Below are 19972 nucleotides of genomic sequence, written 5' to 3'. Positions count from 1 at the left end.
CCGCCATGATTCTTGGCTCAAAACATTGGGATCCTATTGGGCGGAGTGGGCAGAGTAGGGGTGGCGAAACTGTGACGTATGGCTTCAAGATTTTGTTGTAAAGGCAGATCCTCTACTTTATAAGATCCTTGTGTGAATGGAGTTACACCACTTTGTGAAAACGTGCCAAGTGACTAAAGGAGAACATATCTTCGCTGCGCCTCGAAGAACCGCTATGTGTTAAAACCACAACTTTCCAGGAGAAGCAAAAAACATTCCGAACTCTAAAAATTTTGTCAAATACACGGAAACACTTGAAAAATATAATACAATTGGTTATGTGTATATTAGGCACTGAACATTGTTGTAGCTTGCTTCAACAGTATTATATTACTATTTTTGTGTTGACGTAGCACCTTTTGCGCCTTTATAAGCACATAGAGGATTTGTATACATTAATCAATGCGTACGTGATGAGAACCAGAAGCCTTTAATTTCAATCTATAATTTTTCATTATGGCGAAACAATTGAATATTAACTTATGTCATTATAAGAGACGGTTCCCGACAATTTTCTGGTTTATTTGCATGACTTAACCCATTTTCGACAAAAATGTCGCATAGCGGTTCTTCGAGGCGCAGCGACGATATCCAGCATTTGTAACATTCGTACTTATTTGTTGAAATTTTCTTTTTATACTATGTGTTCCAATACCCTATGCCTTATAGTTTTAAAAAGATGCGATTGAGATCACGGAGATTAATTGTAGTAGCCCTATACATTATGTAACATGGATACTTGTATCACATCAAAGAGTATTTCAGAATAGAAACAAGAATTACTGTACAATACGAATCTATGTTTGAGTCAATTAAATAAATCATAAAAGATGAATGAAGTAATTTCGTAACAGTCAACGAAAGTACAAGACTCCTAAAGCCACATTTTCAGTTCCGAACTATAGGTCTGCTAGGTGGCTAGTGTATATTTCACTTTAGTTTCTTGTAAATTCGTTTCTTTTTATGTTTCATCCATTTGGTCTTTAAAATTTCCTCTCTAGGAAATTTAAACATTAATTGCAATTCTCTTTGTGATTATATAATATTTATAATTCAACACAGAACGTAATTATTGCGGATTTCATATGTAATATCTTATCTTTGAAATTCATTGGAAAGAGTCATGCCAAGAAACATGTTACGCTTGACCCACCCATAAGGTTAACTAGTGTAAATCTAACCTCACCCTAAGTCAGAAGAAGACAATTCGAAAAAGTACCAGAGACACTTTTCAGCACAGACCAACGGTGAAAAACAAAATTATTCTGGACTCCTTCATCCGTATTCTGTAACGATCGGAGCTGACGCTTTGACCATTCAGTACAATACTTAAAAGTTATATTTTATTTCATAAATTTATTTCAGAGAATGCTGCTCCTTTCTTGACGTCTGAAGAGAAGAAATTTTCATTGGTTCCTCGAGGAATTGTGGACTTACCATCTCCTGCGCAATATGACGTTAAAGTTACACCTTTTGTATATCCAAGAGTAATTGTAAGTATACATTTGAAATTTGACCTTTTAATTGAAATTGAATCTATATAACAGTAATACTTTGTTCTATTGTATTATTGTTGTTATTACATGATTTTTTGTATCGTTTAGGATCAAATGTTGAAACCGTTTTTTTTTTTTTTCTAACTGTTGTCGATCAGATTCTCTGCAACCAAACTTGACACACTTCTTTATGACCCGATATATATATATTTTTTAATTTTGTAATTAATGTCTTACCTGCTTCTGTCAACACGATTTTCATTAAATTTTTAACCGATTTTGTAATCACTATTATTAACCAGAACTTCTGAAAAAGCTACAAATAACTTTCGGCCTGGTTCTATCAGCAAAATCTTCTTTAAATTTTGCAGTTGATTTTTCACTCACTATTGTCAGTACAAATTTCTTTAAATTTTGCAAATAGACTTCCTACCCAATTCTATAAACATGGAACATGGTCCTCTTTATATTTTGTAAGCTATTTTTCACGCACCTCTACGAACGTGAGTTTATTCAAATTTCGCAATTGATTTTTAACCAGGTTCTATTAACATGAGTTGTTAAAAATTTTGCACCTGATTTTTCACCCACTTCTACAAGCACAATTTGCTTTTGTATTTTGCAGCAAATTTTCACTTCTTCTACCAAAACAATTGTCCTTAAATTTTGTTACCGGATTTTCATTCACTTCTACAAACACAATTTTCTTTAAACTTCATAATTCATGTCTCATCGGTCTCTATCAACACGATTTTGTTTAAATTTCGCAACCAATTTTTTTTACCTTTATCTACCAACGCGATTTTCATTAGATTTTGAACTGATTTTCACCCTGCTCTATTTCCACTAACTTCTAAAAACATTGCAACTATCTTTTGGCTCACTTTTATCAATACAGCTCACTTCTTTAAATCTTTTGGCTCATTTCTTTAAATTCTGTGGAGGTATCTTTTCACCTACTTTTTCCAACACAATTTTCTTTAAATTTTGCAGCTGATTTTTTTCACTCAATTCTTTCTATACAATTTTCTTTAAATTATACGACTGAATTTATAGAAAACACCACCATGAATACAAATTTCTTTCAATATTGCCACTGCTTTTTCACCTGCTTTTACCAACATGATTTTCTTTAAATTTTATGACAGCTATGTAAGTCACCTGTACAATGTGGACAGTGATAACAATAAAAGAAAATCTTACTTTGAAACGATGAAGTTAACAATGGACCACACTGCATGGAATGCACTAAATTTAAAGCCAGTGGCCTTCCAGGTATGACAAAATAAGGCTGAGTGTTCTCACTGAAATTATAAGAAAATATCTGGAAGAATGGAAATGGTTTTGATAATTTAGTTAGCTACGTTAGTTCGTCGGAGTTATAACTTTTTTTTCCCCACCTTGGCCACACAAGAAATGAAGTTGCAGGTTTTTAAGTTGAACTTAAATAAAATCTCATGGACAATGGGATTTATGTCTCCACACTAATGGTACGAATGTGAATCATTTAACCCTGTCGTATCCAACTGCTTGCTCTGTGACATTACATCTTGCTGCTTCTCTTTTTGTTAAACCTCAAAGAGAGGAGAAGGAGCAGGCAAATAAGAACATTGGAAGCGTAGTCAATGATTTTCCATGTATACTAGTCGTGAATTCATAACAACTCGTACACTGCCAACAATTATTTATTCCATTCTCCATCCTTATTCTTCCTGTTACAGAAGAGCAGCGTTCCGTAATCCATCCGTTTCTTATGGATTCAAGCTGTACCAGGAGCTGAAATCCATACACGACTTTCGGCACAGTACGATAACAATGTATTAACAGTGTTGCCAGATCCGAAGATCAAAAGGTAGTGAGGTTAGGCTCTGAAAGTAGCGGATTTGAACTCTTTGTACCCCAAACATAAGAGTGAATTATTTTGCAGGTATGCACTTTTGCTAATCATTTTTATACATCGATTTAATGGAAATACCTGGCGTGGAAACATGTAAGTTGTTTGTGTTGGTAACGGTCAGGCGGTGACTGCTGTTTCGGACTGTTGCAGTGGTATGTAGGGCAAACTTCATACTATATCAACAGCAGAAGAACTGCAATGAACTAGGTATACGGTGATTATATATAATTGGGGACTTTTCTAATCTTCAAGGAGACATGTTTGCTTAAGTCTGTTTTATAGGTGTTTAAATACTGTTTTCAACGTTTATATATGTTCCTCACTTCCTTAATTCAATCACTAAGTTCTTTATCTAGGAACAATGAATTTTGAAAGTTTTTATTGTAGTTCCACTTATTCATTACGTTAATATGGATAATACAGTAACACAATTAAATTTACGATGTTCACCTTTACACATTTACACAGTTCCGTACAATTAGTAGGTATAGACATTAATTAAGACATCAACACGATCAGTGATATGTTGTCAGATCCAGGGGCGGATCCAGGACCGACTTCTGGGGGGGGGGGCGGTGGGTTGTCATACTGCTACTTTTAAGGGCTCCAAACTTTGGGATGGGTTTTATTTATATATATAAAATAAGAAAGTTTCCTCTTCTGGGGGGGGGCTATCGCCCCGATCGCCCCCCTGGATCCGCCCCTGGTCAGATCAGGGGTTTAAAAAGTACTAAAACAAGAATTAAACTAGTATCGAACATGTTAGTTTAACTAAAACTATTGTTCGTTGTGAACAAGGGCGCCCATGTTGTGGTTTCCAAGGGGGGGGGGACAAGTATAAGCGACGTTTCAAAAATAGTTTCAAATTTTGCTGTAACTAATGTAAAAATTCTATTGGATTTTCGATATTCTGAACTGCAATTTCCTCTAGGGGGGCGAGCGCCCCACCTTGCCCCCCTCTGATCGGCGCCCTTGGTTGTGAATAGAATATTCAACAAACAAAACTTTTGTTGTATTGTGCAGTCGCCCCTTGTCAGTCTGAAAGCTCAGATAACGTGTTAATAATTGTGCAATTGGGGATGTCAGAACTGACAAGTTGTGCCCAGGATTTTGTACACGTTGAATTCGGTAGAGCATAAAGTACAGGATTTCACCTGGGTTGCATATAAATAAAATCGAGCATCTACAAAAGAAACAGATTATGATGTTAAAGAGGTTGAAGAGGGCGAGTAAGAAATGATTTTCAGGACAGGTTAATCTACTCGCACTTACTTGTAGACCTCGGTCTCTCCTCCTCGACGATCCTTCCGATGGGTTGATGTCCGTCCATCACTCTCTCTTTGGTCTGCTGGAGGTCCAAGTAGTCGTGAATTAAGGGTCATCGAAATCCGAACAGGAAAACCAGCGTTGCGAAGATAGTGAATTCAATCAAAATCGAAATTGTTCTTTAGTAGCGAACTATCCATCGTAGTCGACAGCTATAACGTTAGCTAAGACAAAGTGCTCTCTAGGCTAGAGCAAGGTAAAACACTCTTGTAAGCTCGGAATTGTAGCTCGCGTTCTTACATGTTGACTCGTCTCCAATTCAATCCGGACTCCCCCTTCCAAAAGTCTTTCCATGGTTTTGTTCGATGTCTCTTCCAGGCTCGTATCCTGGATCGTTGACTTTTTCTTCAGTGACGTGGAAAAGTGCATACTCATAGATTAACCAGAGGTGAGGTGATGATAGGAATGCTGACAGGGAAACAATTTATAGTTTTTATTGATTAAGAACTTACATGTGTAGAAAGAAATGACAGATCGCAAGGAAATTACCTCGTAGGAAAAGTAAATGAACTTAGAAAAAAATTGAAAAGTGATTCAATATTAAATAAACAATAATGAATTTCACTGTATTTAATTTTAAAATAATATGTCCCAAAGTCCGAAATAAAATGTTTCATTATGTTTTCAAATACACATATCTTCACAGTACTATATAAAATTAATAATTTTTAATTTCATATATGAAAACAAGAAAGTAGCGCCTTCTTAAGAGTTATAAGCTACACATAATTAAAAGTAGCCCCAAAAGTATTGTGTCGCGCAATTTGAAATTTTGGTAGCGAGGGCACTTAAAATATTGCCCAACCCACTACTTGTAGCCCAATCTGGTAACACGTGTTACCACAGCAATTTGAAATTTTGGTAGCGAGGGCACTTAAAATATTGCCCAACCCACTACTTGTAGCCCAATCTGGTAACACGTGTTACCACAGCAATTTGAAATTTTGGTAGCGAGGGCACTTAAAATATTGCCCAACCCACTACTTGTAGCCCAATCTGGTAACACGTGTTACCACAGCAATTTGAAATTTTGGTAGCGAGGGCACTTAAAATATTGCCGAATCCACTACTTGTAGTCTAATCTGGTAACACTTGTGTTACCAGAGCGAAGTGTTTACCGTGGATTGAAAAGTTTAAAAGTGGTCGAACAAGCGTGAAAGACAAGATAACAGCAGACTGCTTTTAAGCTTTTCAATCCACTGTAAACACTCAGCCGTAGTAAAACACTGCCATTATGTTGTGTGGAAAGCCATATGGTTCTTGGTACACCTTCAGAGCACAAGAAACGGATTACGGAACGTTGTTCTTCTGTGGTACACCCATGCTTATTTCGTAACAGTACAAAGCAAAATGAAGTGATAACGGTGAAACCTGTGGTGAGGACAGAAAATAGTGCTTTCTGTCCTCTTGAAAGCGCAGAAAGCTCTGTAGTAAACATACAGACGACTAGATCAACAGTGCATATTGACCTATTCTCGTATTTCTTTAAGTGCTAATGCTTCATACATCGGCCAGTTGGAAAGAACTGATTTACAATCAAAAGGATGTCGTGTACAGGTTATACATAAATCACTGAACCTTCTAGTGCTATTCTTCGTTCGAGTGGGAAAAAAACGGAAAGAAACCCAACTTAGATGTTCTATTTTAGAGTAAATATTTCTACGTCATTCATCACGTTATCTGTGCAATTTTCTGCTGCTGAACAACTGTCTCTATATTATGGTATTACAGGGAGGCGCATCACCACAGTATGTTGCTGAGCGAGGAAGAGAAATACCTACAAGAACACCTGGACCAGGAGAGTACGACATTGACGGCAAGAAAGTTGAAATCGCCGGACCACAGGTTGGTATACTTAATCTATATAGGTATCTATATATACTAGTACAAAAGAAGAAGTTCTAGCTGATTGATTGATCACTGTAAAGGCGAAACAGCTCAACAAGTTAAGTGCCGCGTGAAACCAAGTTGATCTCACATCAAATGTTTCCTTACGGCCATTGGTCTCACACAATCTCTTGTTAGTTTGTGGCCTGTAGTCACTCACTGATCTCAGTTTTTACACTAAACCTATTGCAGTGTATAGTATTCGATCTGGCAGTATGAGAAACAGCCTTGGCTTTTCGAATTGTTAGTCCAACGTGGTCTCACATGGCACAGTGCCCGGTAGCCCTGGAGAGTTGTGGTGTTCATAATAAAAACACATCAGCGAGTGGTGCACACAGCCGAAATATTGAGTGAATGACACTAGTCGGTCGGGAGAAAACAACTGTTTTCACTTTGCTTGCACACAATTCTTCGAGATGTGGAACGAGGCAAGCATGCTCTACCAATGTTTCCTGCATCTGTTTTGTAAGAGGTCTGGGGCTATTCCCAGATCTTGACCTTGGTGTCCGCACAGGATGTGTGTTTGAAAGCCCTTTGTCGGTAGTTGTGATATTGCTTCTTAGGGTGGCCTCTCCCCTCCCAGACCTCCGACACTATGAGATCAAGGAAATTGAACACTGTGTCCTCCCGACTGGCTAGTGCAACGGACGAAATATTTCGGCTGTGTGCACTACGCGATGATTTGTTTCCATGATGCACACTATAACTCTCCAGGGTACAGCAATTATACGGAACATTCCCCTGGGACATGTTGTTTTGCACCATTTGCCATCATTCAGCCCAGAACCCAAAACGGCGGTATAAATAGATCTGTATTCTGGACTTGCCGTGTGCTATCCAATGACGTATAAATCTTGCCAATCCCCGAGTGTCACGTTGCGACCCTCTCCGCGTTATTGTTTTATTTCCGTTCGAGAATGCATTTTCCCCCCAATTCCCGACCCAGGTTTGAATGATGTCACAGCCTGGTTCGTTTGTATACCTATCTTAAGCTCAGTGTTCCTCAGTAACAACAGGCGAATAATGGGATTGACGCAAGTTTCCAGCCCTGTCCTTACCTACCCTTTTCTTCCCTATGCGTCATGTAAAAGTGAAATTCATGAGACATTAATATCGTGAAACGTATAACTTCAAATGAAATACCGAAATGAATAAACATACACATCTTTGATAACGACTACTGCAACTGGATTGTGCTGTTTGCTGGTTTATGTTTGTTGTACAAAACATACGCCTTTCGAGAGAAACAGTCGCAGACAACCTTGAATTGAAAAGCACAAACGTGAGGTATGCTGGAACACAGTTTGTTCCACAGTAAGTTGAGCACCTTTGCTGAAGGGTCGTTAGTACGAATAGGGGTGGCCATATTGTTTTCAATGCAACTTTTGATGACATTTTGACCCGCCGCCATTTTGCGTAGGGTGATTGTAGAGAATCGGGACTTGTTGTAGCTTCTTTCTTTTTACAAGAGCTTTCAAGCGATATATCACTTGACTCCTCTTTCCATTTGACAATTTTGAGTTGGACCCCTTCTGGGAACTTGCGGGGGACCCTGGTACGAAACTTTTTACTTCGATCAGTTGTCCTTTGAACATCATGTTACACTTGTTTTTCAGTTTTTCCGTCTGGTTGCCCGTTTCAGATTTATAGGGGTGGCCATATTGTTTTCAATGCAAATTTTAATGACATTTTGACCCGCAGCCATTTTGCATAGGGTGATCGTAGAGTATCGGACTTGTTGTAGCTTCTTTCTTTTTACAAGAGCTCTCAAGCGATATATCACTTGACACCTCATTCCATTTGACAATTTTGAGTTGGACCCCGTCTGGGACCCTGCGGGGAACCCTGGGACGAAACCTTTTACTTCGCTCTGTTGTCCTTTCCAACTAATGGAATACGTGCTTCTCAGTTTGTACATATCTCGGACCGTTTTCTATTTAAAGGCCTGGTACGGACTAACGGAATCACCCGATATATATATATCCGACTCCCACTCCCCCCCTTTCCCTACGTTGCACCGTCAAAGTTAAGTGATAAAATTATCTCAAGCCCGAACGTCATCTATGTTGAAAATTTGGTCGAGATCGGTTCGGTGGTTAAAGAGTTCAGTTTTATTTATTTTTATATATTTTATAAAATTTAGTAAAGACGTGTTTCAGCGCTTTTTGATTTGCATGTTTCAGCGACATTTTCCCTACAAAAAAGAAAAAGGCGGGAAAAAGAAACGATGGGACTCGAAATTGTTAATTAAAATAGCCATATGTCGAAATTTCTGAAGATTAAAGAGAAGAAATTTAGAATTTAGACTTCATTTAAAATAACAATAACGTGTTTGATCGTTTTTTTTTTATGTTTCCCTTAGAACGAAAGGAAAAGATGTGGGAGGGAGGGAGGGGTTGCAGATTGCAATTTTTACATTTTGCATTGTACAAGTTTTGTTTCTAATGGGCTTAAATCTGATTTAAATTATTAGCTGAGCAAAACAATACGTTTGTTGCAATAATTATTAACTTGTAACATTTCCTCCAAATATCCATATGGATTTCAGTTTACCGTCCCTTTCAGCAGCGAGGTTATATAAGTCGTGAATCTACAGTTTAACATGCAATCCCAGTGGAAAATAACTGTTCAAAATTAATTGAATAATAAACATCAGTTCGAATGATCAAGGGAATAACAAATTACTGTTCGAATACTTAGGAATAATGAACATTTGTTCGATTAGTCAGTCGAATAATGAATAACTGCTATAATAATTACTCAAACAATGTACATATGTTCGAATGATCTATCAAATAACCAATAATTACTCAAATAATGAACATCTATTTGAATGATCAAGGGAATAACGAATAACTATTCGAATATTTACTCGAATAATGAACATCTGTTCGAATAGTCACTCGAATAATGAACATATGTTTGAATGATCAAGAGAATAACTGTCCGAATATTTACTCGAATAATGAATATCTCTTCGAATAGTCACTCAGATAATAAACACCTGTTTGAATTAACAAGGGAATGACCAATAACCGTTCGAATATCGAACGCCTGTTTGATTAGTCAGTCGAATAATGAATAACAGTTCAAAAACTTACTGAAACAAAGAATATCTGTTTGAATGATAGAGAGAATAACAAATAACTGTTCGAATAATTAGGAATGATGAACTATTGTTCGATTAGTTACTCAACTGTTCAATTAATGAGTCGAATAATGAATAACTCTTAATAATTACTCAAACAATGGGCATGTGTTCGAATGATCTATCAAAGAACCAGTAATTATTGAAATAATGAACATCTGTTTGAATGATCAAGCGACTAACGAATAAGTGTTCGAATAATTACTTCAATAATGAACACCTTTTCGAATAGTCACTCAAATAATGAATGATCAAGGGAATAACTCCGGACCTTAAAGGCAGAGGGGAGTAAGTCATTTTTTCTGAAAATGAGTTATTGCCAGATTTGAAACCCGTGTTTTGATATTTCTTATTCTTAGAAAGCTTGTAGTTGTATTATGAATACTTTATCAAATAGCAACAATAAAATTGGATATAAGTCCGAAGGCACTTAAAGGCAAAAAGAAGTAAGTCACTGTTTTCTCTCTCTCTCCTGAAAATTTAATAAAAATGACTTACTACCCTCTGCCTTTGAGGTCCGGAACTGTTCCGAGTAATTAGGAACAATGAACATTTCTTCAATTAATCAGTCGAATAATGAATAACTACTCTAAACTTACTCAAACAACGAACATCCATTTGAATGATCTATCAAATAATGAGTAATTAATAATGAACATCTGTTCAAATGATCAAGGAAATAATGAATAACTGTTCGAATAGTTAATCGATTAATGAACGCTTCTTCGAATAATAACCCAAATAATGAAAACATGTTTGAAGGATCAAGGGATAACGAATAACTGTTCAAATAATTACTTGAATAATGAATACCTGTTCGAGTAGTCAGTCAAATAATGAAGACATGTTTGAATGCTCAGAGGAATAACCAATAACTGTTCATATAATTACTTGAATAATGAACACCTGTTCGAATAGTCACTCAAATAATAAAGATCTGTTTTAATATTCAAGGAAATAAATAATAACTGTTCGAAAAATTATTTGAGGAATGAACACTTGTTCGAATAGTCACTCAAATAACAAGCATCTGTTTGAACGATCAGTGGAATAACGAATAACTGTTCGATTTTATTATTTAAATAATGATCACCTGTTCGAATAGTCACTCCAATAATGAAGACATGTTTGAATGCTCAGGAGAATATCCAATAACTATTCAAATAATTACTTGAATAATGAACACCTGTTCGAATAGTCACTCAAATAATAAAGATCTGTTTTAATATTCAAGGAAATAAATAATAATGTTCGAAAAAATATTTCAGGAATGAACACTTGTTCGAATAGTCACTCAAATAACAAGCATCTGTTTGAACGATCAGTGGAATAACGAATAACTGTTCGATTTTATTATTTAAATAATGATCACCTGTTCGAATAGTCACTCCAATAATGAACAACTGTTTGAATGATGAAGGGAATAACGTATAACTGTTCGAATAATTACTCGAATAACGAACACCTGTTTGATTAATCAGTTGAATAATGAATAACAGTTCAAAGAATTACTCAAACAATGGACATCTGCTCGAATTATTTATCAAATAGTGGGTAATTATTCGTACAATGAACATCTGTTCCCGTGATCAACCAAATAACGAATAACTATTTGCATAACGAGTTGAATAATGAAAAAATGTTCGAATAATTATTTATTCGAACAGTGGACAATAATTAGAATATTTTTTAATAAAGAATGTTGATAAAATAAGTAATGAAATAAGTAATGAAATAAAGAAAATTCCTATCGGAAGCTAAAATATTCATTTAATTTAATTACTAATGTAAAGTATTTTTTCTTTTTTTTAGTGGTATTCGATTGACATTACCTACAACATGTTGGGATCAGGATTATCTGTGCCTCATCACATAGGTGTCTGGGGATATGAAGAGGGACCCTATGGTGAGGCTATTCCATCGAAAGAACCAGATATAGATCGAACACTTGGTCCAGCATTTTACAATCAAGAATTTGTAAGTACAATAATTTTCGTTATTTTCAACAATATTTTTTGAATGATTCAATAGATTGTATCCCAACTTTTCAAGTTTTGTTTATTTAAAAAAAAAAACATAAAATATGAGGATGCTAGTGTGTTCCCTCGCTATATATATATCCCGTCGTTGATTTTTGTCAATAACATAGATAGGAAATGACCAATTCGAGCAGTTTTCTTTGACTCAGAGAAACAGTGTGGTACCTCGACTGATTAAATCAATCGTATTAGAAAGTCTGTTCATATTTTGAGAATTTTGTATCCTAAGTCGAATTTTTCCGTAGAAAAACTTGGAGATCACATTAAATAGTTCTTCAAAATCACTCATATCGTCCCACTCGAAACAAAAGGGCGTATCTCATTTTCTTAACTTTTCCAGGAGAGTAATTTTATTCTTTTTCTCATTATTTATTCTATCGTCTTCTTTTAAAATTTAACCCTTTGGGGATCCTGGCATTTTGGGCTATTTTTTAGACTTTCAGTCAAGCAGCTACTGCATCGTCACTATTTATCCTAGGATCATGGTTCATACCTCATTCCCTTCAGAATAGAGCTGGCTTTCAAATGGTACTACTTGCATACCCATACCTTATACCAACAGAGAGAAAATTGATGTCGAAGGGAAAATTTTGAGGGGAATTTTTTTTGTCCAACTTTGGCCCCCCTGCCCCCTTTCTGTGTGAACGTAGAGACCTCCAAAAAATCTGATAAATAGTACTTGGTAAACTAAATGTATGTACTAAATTTCAAGTTTCTATCTTGAATAGTAAGGGCGGGAGAAATTTTATCAAAAATTCCCACAATGCCCCAAATTACCACAAAACACTATGATCTCAGGGAAAAAATTTCCTGAGACATCCCTAATTACCCTAGGGTCATGTTTCGCCCATCATTCTCTTCAGAACAGAACTGCCTTTCAGACGGTATGACTCACGTGTCTCTATCATGTATGTAAAGGGGGAAAATCCCGAAGAAAGGGATTTCGTGGGTCTAAAAATCCCTTTTTTCAACTTTTGCCCCTCTGGACCCCCCTGTTTTTACGCAGAAATCGATAAAAAACTTCTGGTAAATACTACTCGGTGGACTGAATGTTTGTGCAAAATGTCAATCTTCTACGTGAAAAAATAGGCCCGCCAGAAAAAATTTCCCTACCATGCCCCACTTTTACCCTATACAGAAGTATATTTGGATAAAAATTCACTGAGACGGCCCTAATTACCCTAGAATAATAATTCGACCGTCGTTCTCTTCAGAATGGAACTGCCTTTCAGACGGTATGACTCACGTGGTCCTATCATGTATGTGAGGCGGGAAAATGACGAAAAACGGGATTTTTGGGGTAAAAATCCCTTTTCTAACCCTTTGCCCCTCTGGTCCCCCCCCTGTTTTAACACTGAAAACGGAACAAAAAATCTGGTAAATACTACTCGGTGGACTGAATGTTTGTGCAAAATTTCAATCTTCTACGTGAAAAAAGAAGCCCGCCAAAAAATAATGAACATAGGCTTCATAAGGGAAAATTTCTATTTCAATATTATGACGTCATCACCTCCTATGTCTGGACGCAGGACGGTCTGAAACCATACGTAATGTCTTCTACAATGTATCTGGACTTGAAAAACAAAAACAAAACAAAAAAAACGGACGAAAAAGCTCAAATAGAAGAGAAATAACGCAATGTACGATGAAAAATGCGTATCGTACAAAATGTACGATAAGATCCCCAAAGGGTTAATTTGATATCCTTCGTGTCAGGTATGCAACTTACGAGATCAAATTAAATTTTGACAGAACACGATCAAATAAACTTATGATAACATCTTTAAACTTGTCTCCTAGGAAAAGTAGAAAAAATTAGATACGCCCTTTGTCTCGAGACGGACGGTATATTGAAAATGTTGTTGTTTACCTCTGGTACTTTACTTACACTTTTACCCTGGTTCGATTCCCCGACAAAGTAAGCTTGTAATAGCAACACCATTTCCGTAGGTTTTACTTGCGTTCTCCCACATTCTCATTCCGCCGTTTCTTCCATCATCATTCACTCGCCTTAATAATCCATCTCCTTTAGCCTAAAAGGGAATAATCGTGGGAAGTTAAACTAAAAGATTTATTTTGATTTTTTTTTTTTTTTTGAAAATCTCATATACAGTGTAGAATTCTCACCATGGAAAATGGATGTATGATGTGATATGATTCGATTTTAGCGTCCCTTTCAGCAGCGAGATTGTACGAGACGTGGAGCTACAGTTTAACGTGGGATTCGAGCTCCCACCTGGGATCAAATCTAGGTGTTCTGCACCAAAGGCGTGCACGCTATCCAACTAACCATCAGGGAATTCAACCATCGAAAATAATAACGGCTCCAATAATTCGATCTACGTGTCTGACTCAACCTCATAAATAATTTAAAAATTCAATTTACAATGTTATTTTATGCCGAATGTATTTTACAAATAGCAGTAATTAAAAACGAAATGCATTAAAGAGTACATATGAAACACAAAACTATTCAATAAACAGTCAGAAGAGTACTGTTTGCCGTGAGAGACACAATGAAATGGTGGAAAAGGGACATTCTTTAGATGGAAAATTACATTTAAAAAAATGGTTTTAGTAACTATGGCTGATCCGTGGCCAGAGCATTTTGACAGGGGTCTATATTTTTGAAGATAGGGCTGATTTGAGTTAACCTTACTTTCTTGGCTGCTTTAAATTCTCATTCTTCCTCTGCTGGAAGTCTTTTACACTGTGGGCTCCAGATGTCCTATTAGAAGAATTTAGTATGAGTGCACAGTAAAAAATGATTGTGTTTATTCAACTCAATTTTAACACAGAGCAGTTTTTCCAGCGTGACTACCACTATGCGGTGTTAATTCAACACGACCCCGCGGTGTTGGCGTTTAACACAGGGGCTGTGTTATGTTTTTAACACACAACCGGTGTTGAGTGATGTCAAATTCGGATCTGTATTAGTATTTCCGGTGTTGATTCGACACCATGTCAGGATCGGTAGTGTGGGGAAAAGTGTTGTGTGTTATTTGTGGCGGTGTTGCACCAACATGGAGATAGTAACACAGTGTGTAGTGTGTTAATTATTTTGTGTTAATATTACACCATGTCAAGTATCAATATAACACAGTTCCTGTGTTATTTCACCATCGTTTTCTTATTTCAAAGCACAATCTATGTTATAATTCAAGTAACACCGTTCTGGTGTTAATTCAACACTCCCTGTGCTAAAATTCAAGCTCGGACTACCAGAATAACACCGTTTTTGGTATTAGTTCGACTTCACTTCTGTGTTACTAGGACACCTATTTCGGTGTTGAGGTGTTCATGTAACCATTTTTCTGTGTTTGAAAAGCTTGTGGTGTGCATACTTACGCTTACGAAAGATTCTAATTTGAAAATAAGAATAGTAAACTACAGAACACTTTATATATAGAAAATGTTCATAAAATTTCTTGCCGTCCTCCCCAATATTTATTGTGAAGTATTTCTTGATGGTACTGTACGAAACACAACCTTCACCAACATCTTGTTCAAGAATGATAGGAAACTCTTACGTGTGTCCTTATAATATGTTTGCCTCTTAATCTGTTTCTACTTGTTTTCCGCCATTTTTGAAACGAAGTCCACGGTGTTGACTAGTGAGCTCTAGTGCAGTGCAGAAGTGACACAGTAATACGATGTTCTTTCTCGCTGTTGACATATTTCTTCAGAAATATTACGTGAAACAATTGAGAACATTCACGCGGTTTGCATGTTAAAATTTTGCGAATACCTGGATTTGTTTAAGTATTTCTTTCTACTGGGTTTGTCTGTATCTTCAGTACATAAGCCTTTACAATTAGATGCTCAACATATTTGGCAATCACGCAGAAAACAACACCGAAGATTCTACACTTGTGTTAATTTAACTCAGAGCCTATGTGTCATTTCAACTACCGGCATTTGACACAACCCCAAATGGAGGGTGAGTTGTTCTAACCACCTGTTTGTGTTATATTTTATCACAATTGTATTAACACGTAGGCATGTCGTTGAAATAACACAATGATTTTTTTACAGTGTGTAGTTTGCAATATACAATCCATAAAAGAGCATTTTGAGTTTCAGTTTGTTTAAACACGGTAGTAAATGTCCATTATTTACTGAAATTCTGTTGTTTTTCTTGTTATATCAAGCCAATATGATTGAAATAGAAATGAAATGAAATCTTTGAGTTTTACGTCCCACGGTTATGCCGGTTAGGCTAAAGGAGACGGTGATAATGAGAGATGAATGAAATGGTGGAATGAAGAAAGTGGGAGGAAACGGGAGTACCCCGAGAAAACCCACGAGCACGGTGTTTGTCCACCACAAAGTTCACTTGGCGGGGGCTGGGATCGAACCCGGGACCCCTAGCACCAGAGGTGAACGCTCTACCACTGAGCCACCGCGCTCCCCTTTGATTGAAATAGAGAACTTGCTGATGCGGATTTGATCTCTTCCTCTAATCTTAACAACTTTTGAAACTACAATGTATACAAATAGTTATCACAGTGATAGAAACACCTGGAGTTGGAATCACGTCAAATGTCTGGGTTGGCAACGGTCCGATGGCGATCCAGAGCCGGATTGTTGTTAGTGGTGTGTTGAAGTAAGCTCCGTACTACGTGAGGAGCAGTAGAACGATATTATGCACTGAATCGAGCAGATATTAATAGTGTAAAATGAACGACCTCTCTGATTTACAAAAAGGTTAAATAGTTGACGCTTAATTATGTAGTACGACCGTGACGAAATCGGCAAGTGTGCTAGATATGTCACAAGATATAATGTCCAGGGCCTGAAAAACTCACGGCAAAATCAATCAGCGAAGAGGAACAGTAGTTAGAAGAAAATGTTCAGTGACAGGTCTCGTGGAGCATTAAAACGGATTGTCATTCAAAATCGTCATGTGACTGTGGTGCAAATAACGCAGGATCTCAATCATCATCGCCTCCCATAGCCTGTGTCAGCAATCGCAGTCCGCAAAATGACACTGGCATACTTGAATTGGTTGTATGGGCGAAAATGATAAGGAATATTTATACGACTCAAAGGGTTCCGCAAACATCCAACATGGACTGCTGATTACCGGAAACACGTAATACGTTCAGATGACTCATCGTTCACCTTATTTCGGGAGTCGTGTTCATGTCTGTTGGACGTTCGAAGAAGCGTATAATCAGTAGTATGTCCAGCGACTTTTAATGCCGTGCACGGGAATATCCAGCTTTTCTATGAGTAATGTGTTGACGCTTACAGATTGCGTCACTGCCCGTCATTATGTTGCCGTTTTAGGGTAACATATACATCCTATGGTCCAGTTGTTTTGCTGGACAATGGTGCAATATTCCAGGACGCTTGTTTTTTATTTGCTCAGCCGCGTTACTGTCAGCCGGTGCCTTGAGCATTCCAGGACGGTGTTGCACCTATTCTTACAACTAGAACTGTTGCGGTGTTGTTTCAGGGACATGTAGATGAAGTTGAACACCTCTTCTAGCCCGCCCAATTCCCAATCATAAACGTAATTGAACACCTGTTGTCCGTCTCGGAGACATGAATCTGTACCATATTTCCGCCTTTACCCTCTCTCATGGAGCTGAGTGATGCACTTTCTATTTTTCACAAACTCTGTAAATCCACTCCACATCAAAGTGTTTTGATCCAAATTCTGTTCTTCGAACCGTTTAATCTAGTAGCTATATCGTTCGCTCGTATTGGTGTCTCCGAAGTAAGTAAGACTAGCAGACTCTCAAATATTGACTGGTCTTTCTTAGGAACGTATACGAATCACGTCATAGCTTTAAATATTAGCCTCCAAGTGAACGGAGCCATATGCAATTGAATCCAGAACCTCAAAAACAGTTTTTTTTTGGTTACCAATTGATACATACAGAGTATTACATGACGTAAATATTACACAACTTATTATAAACAACATAGTTTATATTTGTAGACATCCATGTATGAATTTTGTTTTTGTTTCAGTGTGGACAAATAAAAGGTATGACGTAAATAAATTATAAAGATTTTGGTTTCGGATATACACAAATATAAATTATTTATTTTTATTTTTGTTATTTAAGATGATGTTATTACATTATTATTATTATTATTATTGAACTGTAGATTGAAGCTTACGCTACAAGAAAATACAAAGGCAACTTCTGGAGTAAACGCACAGCACCGAGAAAATCGCTTGCTAAAGCAGAAGGCCCAGGTCCTGGAGAGTATCATTTGGAAAGGGAGTTTGATAACTTTGCCAAAATGGCCGAAGAATATAAAGATTCCAAGAAGGAGCAGGAACCACCAAAGTCTATGAGGTTTCTGGATATGTTGATTGATAGAACCATAAGAGAGGTATTTTATTTCTTCTTTTCTTCTTCTTCTTCTTACTATTATTATTATTATTATTATTATTATTATTATTATTATTATTATTATTATTATTATTATTATTATTATTATTTGGATCATTGTACTTTACAATGAAAATGAATTATCATTCTTTTAGTTACGAGTATTAAATTAATTACTAGGGCTTAGAGAACCTTACTAATAGAACAAAAGCCTTTGATAGGATTACATGGAAATTATACTACACTCTATATACAAATTGTTAGTGAATACTATCAAAGTAACATTGGCTTAATATTAGAATTACTGTAACGTCCCGTTCTGATGGAGACAGTTCTGGTTTGAAGGTTTCTATCCCGATGTTCCGCTGGTTTATATTTTATGTCGTTTTTCAGCCATAGCAATATTTTCGCTTATACGTTAGTCGATGATTCACTACTTAGTTGTCAGTAATATAGGATCTTTGTTATAAAGGAAAAAAATCAAATATTCTACATTTGACCAAATAGTCGAAAATACCAAACTGGCCATGCCCTTTTTTCTAATTGTACCGATACAGTTCTCCTAGATTGTACCGATACAATTTAGGGTCAGTATTTAAAACAAAAAAGTACATATACTTTGTAAATATAGCAAAGAAATGAAACAAGTCGTAAAACTTTATTTCCTTACTGCCTATGAGTTACATTATAAAATATTGAATTGAATGTATCAGTACAGTTGAAGTGAGCCTAAATAAAAGTATAACACTAGTCCTTACTTGTTATAAACTCATAAAAAGAATTAGGGCTAATTTTAACAAGTGAAACTAAGAGAGTGAGTTGGAAAATGACAAATAATATGATACAGACAATATGATCCAATGTCTTCATTGCAAATATTGGCTGCATACCAAGTGTGTAGGCGTAAGCAACAAACGGAAGTTCCTCTATTATGACGAATATCTTTTTAAGTTCCTAGTTATAGACCAAATTATTAACTTATAGGATAAAAGTCATGATTGGGGGCCTATTTCTTATTTTTTTTAATTAAAAAAAATCGTGTATTTTTCTGTCTTTATGTTGAAATTCAAACTGCTATGTAAGAATATAGGCCTACTTAGTAAATCCTTACAAATAGGCTATTTGTCTGTCATAAATACATTTAAAAAATAATTTATGTCCAAGTGCAAATTGTGTTTCGTATTTTATAACAGATTTTCTTCTTTTGTTATTCATAAACTTTGATAATCGTGTATTCATTCTGGGTAAAGAGGATAGACTTTCATTAACGTCGATTTTTCGTGTATAATGGTAATACCTGAAAGCAAGGGCGCCCATGTTGTGGTTTCCAAGGGGGGCAAATATAAGCGAGGTTTCAAATATAGTTGCAAATTTTGCTATTACTAATGTAAACATTCTATTAGGCTTTCGATATTCTCAAGTACGATTTTCTTCTAGGGGGGCGAGCGCCCCCCTTGCCCCCATGATGAGCGTCCTTGCCTGAAAGCAAAATATCTGCTAGACACATTAAATAGTATCCACTACTCCAAAAGAGTTACAAGAATTTATATTTATTACTTAGATGTGCTCATAGATATAATGTCATTAACAATAATTAATAATACATTAGCCTTCTTCTTGCAAAATGTTATTATTAACAAAATCATTTGCCTGGAAAATACAGGGGAAGAGCAGTACATATTAGCGAAGTGTTTCTCAAATTTTACAAATTAACATACTTCCTCTTTTCATTAAATACTTTGCGTAACATAGTTAGTATTATTTTGTAACAACTTCATTCAGTGCGT

General features: G+C 36.3%; 1 protein-coding gene across 1 annotated transcript in view; it reads left to right on the top strand.

Moving 5' to 3' along the window:
* Positions 1 to 19972, top strand: part of LOC145686782 (sperm-tail PG-rich repeat-containing protein 2-like) — a 279330-nt gene that overhangs the window by 32761 nt on the left and 226597 nt on the right. Inside the window, exons 3-6 of the mRNA XM_081760440.1 lie at positions 1405 to 1532; positions 6490 to 6603; positions 11606 to 11770; positions 17956 to 18186. Coding sequence (XP_081616566.1) covers positions 1405 to 1532; positions 6490 to 6603; positions 11606 to 11770; positions 17956 to 18186 — 638 coding nt within the window. The remainder of the gene's footprint in view (positions 1 to 1404; positions 1533 to 6489; positions 6604 to 11605; positions 11771 to 17955; positions 18187 to 19972) is intronic.

Source organism: Thermobia domestica, chromosome 5, assembly GCF_964235325.1.
Source record: "Thermobia domestica chromosome 5, izTheDome1.hap1.1, whole genome shotgun sequence".
Taxonomy (NCBI): Eukaryota; Metazoa; Arthropoda; class Insecta; order Zygentoma; family Lepismatidae; genus Thermobia; species Thermobia domestica.
The sequence above is the reverse complement of the archived record's forward strand: the minus strand, read 5'-3'. Positions and strand labels throughout refer to the sequence as shown.